This window comes from Nipponia nippon, unplaced genomic scaffold (assembly GCF_047370975.1).
Source record: "Nipponia nippon isolate SJK-2023a ecotype South Korea unplaced genomic scaffold, ASM4737097v1 scaffold_4, whole genome shotgun sequence".
Classification (NCBI taxonomy): Eukaryota; Metazoa; Chordata; class Aves; order Pelecaniformes; family Threskiornithidae; genus Nipponia; species Nipponia nippon.
In genome coordinates this window covers 123,112,337-123,122,379 of record NW_028262358.1, presented here as the reverse complement: position 1 = coordinate 123,122,379, position 10,043 = coordinate 123,112,337, and the positions used below count along the sequence as shown (strand labels likewise).

Genomic DNA, 10,043 nt, shown 5'->3' with positions numbered 1-10,043 from the left:
CTGGCCTTTGCGGGGGGGGGTGGAGGTGGAGGGGGTGGTGGCATTTTAGGACCGCTGTCATCCTGTAAATAGATGTGACGTTTGTTTAGGAAAGTGCCTCTGACGGTGCGACAAGAGACTTTGATAAGTCTCGGGGGGGTGGCAGCCAAAACCAGAGCCCCCTCCAGCTCGGACGCCTTCCTCCCCACACTCCCCCTCGCTTGAGGGTGGGGGGTGTCCCCCGGGTCCCCCCCATCACTCCACCGGGGTCTGATGCTCGGGGGTCACCCCCTTGCTCCGTGTCCCCCAGGGAGGGCAGGAGCGGGCGGGGAGGGGGGCAGCAGCATCACCCCCCCCTTCATCCCCAACCCCCCCAAAAGGCGGCCGGGGGAGGCGGTGCCGGCCCGGGACATCTCCGGGCTCGCAGGGCTCCTCGCCCCCCCCTCCCCGGCCTGATTCTGCCCCCCAAAAAACAGCAGGACCCCCCCTCCACCTCCCACATTGCACCGGCAGCTCTCATACAAAACAGCGCCGTGCAAACCCCGCCGGCTGCACCCCCATCCCCCCTATACCTATAGACACCTACCTACAGATATACCTATAGATACCTACCTATAGATATACCTATAGGCACCTACCTACAGATATACCTATAGATAAATACCGCCCGCAGATGCCACCCAGCCGAGGGCACCGGTGTTTTGGAGCCCGGCTGGCCGGGGGTGGCTCGTCCCCTCCCGCAGCCGGTAGCCCCCCACAGCCCCCTTCCCGACTGGCAGCCGAGGCACGGAATAATTAAAACGGTTCAAAAATCCCCGTGCAGCCTTGGCACAGCCGCTGCCGGCTGCGCTTATCCCTTTTGCCCTGCTAAAACCACACTTTTTTCCCCCCCCTCACCATTTTTTTAAAAAAAAAAAAATCAATTTTCAGCACAGTCCCGCGGAGAAATTTTTAAATCAACTTTCCCCCCTCTTTTTCCCCTCATTCCCAATTCCTAATGGGTTTTGTTTGTTTGTTTTTTAGTTTTTTTGTTCACTCGCGGGTGCATCTCTCAACACCCGGAGCTTTAACTCTAAAACCGCCGCGGAATTAACTTCGATGCGGGGGAAAAAAAAACCAAAAACCAAAACAAAACGGCATCGTATCGATTTATTTCCCCCCTGGGGGAGAAGAAGGGGCTGGAAAGGAGAGTGGAAAGTCCGAGATTTGTTCCGCAGGGTTATTTTCAGCCAGATTTCGTTAACTGCACTCTGTAACGGCAGAAATAAAACCTCCTCCGAGTGCAGAGCAGAGATTTTTATTCTTCCCGCTGCACTCCGCTGTATCCCATCCTCTGCTTTTTCGGGATAAAAAAGTATCCGAAAGCCATCCTCACCCTCCCGGCTGTTAGTTTGCCCCAGGCTGGGGCTCGGCTCGGCTCCTCAATACATTGCTTTTTCGGGATGCTCGGCGCTAAGGACCGGTATTTCCCCGCTGAAAGAGGCTGGATCCGGCCACGCACACGAAAAACCGACGGCGGGATTTTTTTTTTTGTGTGTGTGTGTGGTTTTTTTTTTTTTCCCTGGAAGAGGCAAAACCAAGGCAGGTCCTTGAAATCGTTTCTGCTCCTCGTATTGCTGCTCGGGCGGTTTGTAATCGGTTTTAACTGGATTTTTGCTTGTTTTTTAAAGAAAGTGCTGATATCCAGTAAGAATTCAACGAAGATTCAGCTGCTTTGATAGAGAAAAATCGCCAGAGATTTTGCAAGGCGCGGAGAGGGAGATGCGTGTCCGAAACCCAGCACATCTGGATACGCAGCTGCTTTGGGAGAAGAAAAAAAAAAAAAAAAGACATCGATATATTTAATTCTCCCTTTTTTCTCTGCATGCCGATAGCCCTGTGTTCATGAGCATATTTTTATATATATACACACGCACGCAGCATGGTATAAATTACACTGTATATTTAGGTATGGGAGTATATACATGCTTATATGTAACACACGTTCCTGTGTCTAATACGCATTAAGTCTCATCTAGATGCAATGTTTGTATCGGTGTGTACGTAACTACATACTCATTACTACACACATATTTCCCCCATCGTGTACTTAAAGTACAAATACCTGCAACGCGCACACTGGCACCGTTGTCCGTATTTCTCCTTGCCGCATTTATGCGCCTGCAATTTTATTTCTATACGTGCCTATAACCATCTTCATGCCCGTATTTGTGTATTTGCCTGGATTCAGCTCTAGCTGTGTTTTTAACCTCTGCCGGTGCCCACCCGCATCCCTGCCGGGCTGGAGCCCCCTCTTTGGGGTCCCTGTGCCCCCCCCACGGGTGCCCCGGACCCCCAAATTTCCAAGGGGAACCCCAGAGCCGGGCTGTAGGAAATATTACGGGTGTGAGCATTATTCCTGGGGAGAATATTCCTGTGGGAACCCCCCCGGCGGCTTTCATGGAGGAGAAGCTGGAGCCACCCCACGGGGAAATGTTCCCCCGGGAGTGGAGGGGCCGTGGGGGGCTGAGCCCCCCACCCGTGGGCTCGGTGGCCCATGGGACCCCGCGTCGCAGCGGGGTGCAGCGGCCCTGGGTTCTCCCCAGGCTCCACCATTAACCTTTAGACCCGGCGGCCTCTGCAGCGTACGGGGAGGCGGTGGGGGGGGCAAGGGATGGGTGTTCAATTTGGGGGGGGGGGAACCCCAGAACAGCCTGGGGTGAAGGGGAGAGCGGCTGCGACCTCTTCACTCTGCTCGGACGGTGAAGGATTTGGGGGCAGGAGCTTGGAGAAATCCCCCTTGAGCAATATCCCCATGGAAAGGGGCTGCCTCCAAAGGGATTGGGGAGCTGGGGGGGGGGGGAGTCCCTGTCCCCCCAAAATACCCCGTATGATTTCTGCGAGCTGGGCACACGTGTCCCTGTGGGTGCGTGGGGAGGTGCAGAGCAGGGCTGCCCGGCTGGACTTTGCCTGCAGCGTGGGGCCGGCCGTGTGGCCATGGTGGTGGCTTGATTTTATTATTTTATTCTTTTTTTTTTTTTTTTTTTTTCCTCCTTGCACAGCAATGAAACCTGGGGCCCGTCGGATGGGGTGACAGATACCAGCCGCCCCCCCCTTACCCCCCCACCCCCCACTACTTTCCTTCCATCACCGCCCACTTCCACGTGATGTGGGCAAACCAGTCAGCAAGTGGAACTGGGGTGTCTGGCCGTACTGGGGAGCCAACGGCGGGAGGGGGCACAGAGAGCCCCCTGCCCCTAACCCCCCCTGCAAAGCAGGAGCAGGCAGGAGCCAGGCATCTCTTAGCCCTCTGCCTTCCCCACAGCGAAGGGGGGTCCTGCCCCACGACCTCGCCCCCCTCCGCCCCTTGCCCCCCCCAGCACCGAAGGTGGGTAGCGCTTCTCCGTCCCCTCGCTCCTCTTCCTCGCTGTCACGCCGGGACCCCGGCGAGCCCCTTCCCATGGGCCTCCCCTGAAACCTTCCTCCTATTGTCTCCTCGGGCTTGAAAACGGACTCGATTTTGCTTTTTTGGGGGCTTGATTTTTTTTTTTTTTATCATCATCATTACTATTTTTAAGGCAGGAGGGGAATTCACTCCTTTTGCCCCACCTGTGGATCCTGCTCCTCTTTGGAGAGTCCCATGGAAACGCTCCATCCTAGGCCAGTTACACACACAGGACCCAGCCGCTCCTCCGTCCCTGGGGTTTCGGGGGGACACGGAGCTCCCTTAAACCCCCTTCTTCCCGGCTCGCTTCCATCCTTACCCCTTCCCGACGCTGCCTCTGGCTTCTCCCCCTTTCCTCGGCCGCCTGCCGGTCTCCCGCTCTCCACCCGGGTATCAGTCCTTATCTCCCGGTTATCTCTTCTGCTGCTAAATTCAGCCCAGCAGAGGGGTTCAGCCTGGGGAATCTGCTAGTTAAATCTAAATCAGTCCCAAGAGTTATTTCTCCAGCCATAATTCCCCCCCATCCAGCCATTCTCCGGGTGTGAGATGGTTTTCTAGGATCCCTCCATGATCTGCAGAAAAAATAAGTGTCTCAGATAGTTCCGCCCCGCTCCCGGACCCTGCTTGGGAAGAGTATTTCACCCTGACCCCCCTCCACAAGTGGTTTTTGGGGGGATCTCTCTATCGCAAGCCACATGCAAGGCCCCGACGGCATCCCACGGCCTGTGCTGTGCCCGAAAACCAGCCCCTTCACCCCCACCCCCCCCAAAGGACCCCAAATTGGAAACCAGATCGACATGGCCAAAAGCACCCATCGTGCCCACCCTGCCCCGTGGCAGACCCATGGCAGACCCACGGCATCCCCGGTCCCCAGTGGGTCAGCCCTCCGTGCTTCCAGCTTCTCCCAGGGGAGGCGGGGAGGGATTAACAACCCCCGGGGGGGGGGATTTTTGTGGGTCTGCTCCCCACATGCTGTCACTTGTAAGTGGAGAGCAGCACTGAGAGGGGGGTGCAGGATTTAATGCCCCCCCCTTCCCCTTTTAAGCACCCTTCCACGCGTGGCTGGGCTTTGGGGGGGTGCAGACACGCGTGGGGCCGGCGCGGGGTGGGAGGGTCGAGCCAGCCTTCCTCCTCCTCCTCCTCCTCCTCCTCCTCCCTCCTCCTCCCCCCTTTTTCCCCACCGTCTGCCTAATTTAATTCCGCCCCCCCCAGCCCTCCGCAGCTTCAGCCTCCGGGTCGCCTCCCCGCCGCCAGCCCCACATCAAACGCCGGCCTCGGGGGCCATTAACAACTTAAAGCACCGATCGTACCTGCGGGACAAAGGTTTTTGCTCCAGGTTTTAAGAGAAAGCATCGCTGTCTCTCACCTTCCCGGCTGTGTAACCCCCTCCTCTTTCATCCTCCCCCCCCCCCCGGGACTGCTCTAACCTCCTTATCTCCTCCGCCCCGAGGGGGGGTCCGGTCCCGGCCGCATCCCCCCTGCCTCCCCCCGGGGGTGTTGTTGGATGGGGCGGGGGGGGTGGGGGGTGGAAAGAAGGAAAAAAAGACGGGGAGGAGACTGACCGAGGGTTTTAAGCAGCCCAGCCCCATCGCGGAGGGGGTGGGGGGGCCGGGAGGTGATGGATGGAGCCCGGTGGGAGAAGCTAAATCCAGGCGGGAGCTAAATCTCTCCTCCGGAGGGACGTGGGCTTCTCGGTTGGGGTCTGGAAGAGGCGGCCGGACCTGTTGAAGGTGGGGAAGGTGGGCGGTGGGGAAGGTGGGGGTGGAGGAGAATTGCATCGCTGGTGGTGTTTTGGTTTTGGCTGGAAGGCTGTACCCACGCGAGACCGCTCCGGCCACCGCTCACCGCAGGGGAAAGTGGAACCTGAGGTTTTTCACCCGCTTCCCATCGCTCTGGATTGTGGCCGGGGACCTGGCTGGGGTTTGGGGGGGCCCATCGCGAGATGTACCAGAGCTTAGCCATGGCAGCTAACCCCGGCCCTCCGGCGTACGAGGGGGCAGGTGGCTTCATGCACGGCGCAGCCGCAGCATCCCCCGTCTATGTGCCCACCACGAGGGTCACCTCCATGCTCCCCAGCCTGCCGTACCTCCAGAGCAGCGGCTCTTCCCAGCAAGGCAGCCCCGTCTCCAGCCACTCCATCTGGACTCAACCCGGAGCCGAAAGCACCGCTTACAACCCCGGATCTTCTCACCCTCCCGTGTCACCTCGGTTCTCCTTCTCCACCAGCACCCCCATCCCTGCCACCTCTTCCCGAGAAGCCGCGGCAGCTTACAGCAGCTCCTTGAACCTTTCTGCTAACGGGAGGGAGCAGTACAGCAGGGGTTTCGGCAGCTCCTATTCCAGCCCTTACCCAGCTTATATGAGCCCCGAAATGGCCACCACTTGGACTTCTTCACCCTTCGACAGCCCCATGCTGCACAACCTGCAGAGCCGAGGGACACCCGCAGCCGCCCGGCACGCCAACATAGGTGAGCACAGCCAGGGTTGGGATGGGAGAGGGAGGGTTTCACCCCACCACCACCCCCAAATTTTTGTGCACGTACCCCTCTCTGGGTAGGGCGAGGAGGCGCGAAGGGCAGGAGGGAGAAATTCGGTGTATTCGGGATGTCGCTGCCGGAGCCACCTCTTGGGCTGCAAAACATGGGGATCCCCGCAGTGCCGTGGTTGCCCCCCTGCATACGTACTTTCTCTGCAAAACCACCGTTTCAAAATATCCTCAAGGACCACAATTTCAAAAAAATAAATATAATTTAGGGTAGGCCTGGAGCAGCAAGAAATGATGGGCCGAGCTTCCGTGCAAGGGCCTGCTGGCTCCACAAACAGCTCCGCCGGGATTTAGGGGCTGCGATGGGGATGACCGCGGCGTGCAGGACCACGATGCTCTGTGGGCGTGCAGGCAGCCCCTTCCTGGGCTTGGTTTAGGTGTAAAATGGGAAAATTTGTTTGGAAACTGAAGAAAATCAAAATTTGACCCATGAATCCCAGATCTTCCCTTTAGGCTGTTTTATGTTACGTCCTTTTTTTAATTTTTGGAAAGGTCGGTTAGGCTAGAAAAAGGGAAAGCAAAGAGAAATTTGGCACCGATGGGGGAGAGACACTAGAAAAGGAGAAAAAGGAATGCATCCACATTTATTATCATGCTTTTTGGGGGGCTCACAGGCACATCTGGATGACTAGCCCTGTATTTCAGCGTCTCCTTGCCCCCAAAAAATCTCAGCCCTGATCTCTTGTGCCGATCCCGATCTCATAGCCTTTCGTTTCATTAAGCGCCCCTGGGTCCTACGACCAGAAATCGGCCCGAAAGACTTAAAATATTGCTTTTAGATTTTGTATGGCAGAAGAGGGAGAAAGGGGGAGAGAAAGGTGGGGCACATCTCTGTATCGTGGTTTCATAAACCCTTTTTTCCTCCCCGCATTCTCTCCATGAAGGTATTTCTGTCGGCTTCGGGGTTGGGGTTAACAAAGACGACTACTCAAATTTGTCTGCAGATACGTTTTAAGATTGCGTTCTTTAACCTAAATTTTGGAGGGCAATTTTTCCATCGTGTTTAGCAAGATTTGCTTTATCTTTAGCATTCTTTGAAGACATTAAAGAAAGGAAAGTTGGGCATCGGTGAGGGCTTGGCCTTGCCAATGCCTTTTGCTTTTCTTTGGGTGCTATGAAATTGCTGAAAATGAGGAACAGATTATCTTTAAGGATAAAGTTTTGGCCAAGCAGGCAATGTTTTTGGGAAGCCCTGAGAAGGCAGAAAGTATAGAAAAAAAGCAGAATGAATCAAATAATCAAATTATAATTGAATATTATCAACAAGGACATATGCGCATTCGTATTTGATGACTGTGCCGTCTCTTCCTTGGGAAAAAAATATCACCTTTTTGCAGTGGTCTCAAAAGGGCTCTCAGTAATAAAAATAACTTAAAACCAAACTAATACAAATGAAGAATTGCAGTTGCAGAAATACTTGGCAGCTTTTAAGGTGACAGAGATTGAGCGTAGTGATTTGGGGGTTTCAAGCCCTACATTAAGCAGCGGTTTGCGTTGCAGATCTCACAGCCTGCATTTTGGTGGCAAAAAGCATTTTTTATCTGGGATCTTAAATAGCACTGGGAAGACGGGATGCATTGACCCAGTCCAGAAAACGTTAGCGGTCACTAATGAAGGAGGAAGGAGCCCGGACCCCTTTCCATCGCCAGGTCCTGATTCGGGTGCTGGATTCACTGTATCGCCTCCAGCATCGCGGCAAAAACCGGGGGATTTATTAGCGTGGGTCTAATTACGTCTCTGCCTTGAATGAGGAAAAAACACTTGGGTTTTAAACAAAAAGTGCTTGGTTGTTGGTAAAAAAAACCAAACAGAAACTTCCTGAAACCTAGTGAGTTTTAAATTGAGGATTAAAATGGATTTTTTGGACGGCAGCTCCCCCGGCAAGTAGTTTAAGGTCCAGACCTGCCCCTTTCCCTCTTCTCCCCGAGCCGGGACACGGCTGCTGCCGGGCTGCTGCCAGCTGGGTCCCTTCTCGATGCCGGGGCGATGCTTTGCAGAGGCTGCGGGTATCGAGGGGGTTGTGCGAAGCATGTAAAGGCTGGCTGGTGGTTTCTTGAGAAGGGAGAAAGGCTGTTTTTTTGTTTTGTTTTTTATTTTTTTTAATGAGCAAGGCTGAAAAGCCCTGATGGGCTCAAAAATTGAAGGCACTGAAAGACTGAGTGGGAGGAAAACACCATCGTGGATTGCACCCATCACAGACCCACTTTAATAACACATCCGAGCCTGGCTCAGCATCTGAGCAGTCCCTGGCACGGTGGAGCCCAGACTCCTTCCTTTGCCTTTCCTTAGGACTAAAGATATTTTTATTCTCTGTGCGACGAGGAATCTCAGGGTGGAAGCAAAATCCTTCACGCAAGGCTGTATTAAATCAAGTGATTTTTGCAGCCCTCTCATTTCCCTCCAGAGGTTTTGCTTCCTGGAAAACCATCACCTTTGGATAGCACTAATTGCAGAGCGCCCCTGGGATCATTAGAATATTAATTATTATAATTTTTTAATAATGAAGATCAAGTCTGTGCAGGTGTAGCTGGACACGCAGACGTAGATATGCAGACTATGCAATTGGGCATGGCATTTTTTCCCGGCTGTAAAGCAATGCACTGGGGAAAGAAGTTCAGTGAAAATGTATTCAAATAAAATGATATTGAAAGAAATAAAGATCTTCTTGTTTTTCCCTGATAAGAGGAATTTTGGCCTGGGTTAAAACGTGCCAATGCAGCTCTGTGGTATAAAGTGCTGGGAAGGATGGGTGCATAAATCACATGGGCCTATTTGAAAAACTTTCCTGGGTGTGAGTTCAAAATGCCAAATTTGGGCTTTTCAGGCAAATGATTTCATTACCCTGAAGGGCAGGATCAGACCCTGCGGCCGAGGCCGTGAACTTGCTCCAGGCATTGCCTGGGATGGGGTTACAGTGAATTCCCGACTTAATGAGGCATGAAAAGGATCCGCTGCAAAGTTCCCTTTCAGGAGACTTCCCTGCCAGAGCCAAAAACCACTTGAAGTCTGTCCCAAAATTAGCAGTTTGTCCCTTCCCCCTTCGCCAGGCAGAGGGGAGCGGGGATCGAGGGCAGCACGGGAGCCCGAGCGCATCCAGCCCGCTGCCGCTTGCTCCCTCCTGGGTGTTTCCAGGCTGGGGATGGACGGCCAGATCCTGGTTTGCCACCCTCACCCCCTGCAATTTTGCTTTTCGCAAAAAAGCTAGCGGGGATTTTCTTTTGCTGTGGCGTCGAGGAGGTTGATGTGGTTGGGAGTAAATCGGGCGAGGGGCTGTGGGCATTTCTGGTGGGTGCTTTGCATTTTGTTTTGACTGAGTCGAAACCAGGGTTCCTCAAACAGGCACCGTTTTGAACCCAGCAGCAGCATCTGGGAAGATCAAAGCCTGGAGCAGACGATGGGGTTGGAAAATGTCTTCTCTGCTGCTGGTGAGGGAGAGATTGTGAACCAGATCTTAAGCTTTCCCATAGGGATGCTAAGAGATTTGCCCTGTAGCATCCCTGGGCCGGCATTTCCAGTGACTCATCGGCATTTGTTACAATCCTCTACCCTACAAACAGCCCCTGACCTTCCCCACGCACCTAAGGACAAGGTGGCTGCTCCCCCTGGGGCAGCGGGCGATGCGGGGAACCCAGCATCTCTGCTGTCCCTGCCCTCCGAGGGACGGGGACGTAGGACGGACAGATGGGACTGTAGGACAGATGGATGGGACCGTAGGACAGAGGGATGAGGCCATAGGACATGTCTGCATTTTGCACGAGACCCTACATCCCCCGTTTTGCAAGCGGTTGCATTTCTCACCTCGGCTCCGCCGGCAGGGAAGGTTGGCCCAGGGCTTTGTTCCCCCCCGCCGTGGGTTTCAAGACGCTTTCTGCTCTCCCGCCTAATTTAATTGACACCAGTCAGTCTGGGATTTGGGATGAAACCACAGAATTTGGGAATACAAGCTTGAGCTCAAACACACAACTGTTTTTTACCCCTCAAGTCCCCAGACAGTATATTTTAAATTATAAATAAAGCCAAAATAATAACAAAAATACCACCATCACGGGCATTATATCACCCTTATTAATAATACAGTTCCTTCATTGAAAACTG

General features: G+C 54.0%; 1 protein-coding gene and 1 long non-coding RNA gene across 3 annotated transcripts in view; one reads left to right on the top strand and one right to left on the bottom strand.

The window, feature by feature from the left end:
* Positions 1–1,110: 1,110 nt before the first annotated feature.
* On the bottom strand, positions 1,111–4,931 carry LOC148053519 (uncharacterized). Its single transcript, XR_015708568.1, has 3 exons — positions 4,714–4,931; positions 3,723–3,975; positions 1,111–1,776 (listed from the first exon to the last, which is right to left on the bottom strand). It is a non-coding gene; the product is annotated as an uncharacterized LOC148053519 (long non-coding RNA).
* Positions 4,932–5,148: 217 nt separating this feature from the next.
* GATA4 (GATA binding protein 4) overlaps positions 5,149–10,043 on the top strand; it is a 30,953-nt gene continuing 26,058 nt past the window's right edge. For both annotated transcript variants that reach the window (XM_009467363.2, XM_009467362.2), the window contains exon 1: positions 5,149–5,871. In XM_009467363.2, coding sequence (XP_009465638.1) covers positions 5,346–5,871 — 526 coding nt within the window. In that variant the 5' untranslated portion in view covers positions 5,149–5,345. The remainder of the gene's footprint in view (positions 5,872–10,043) is intronic.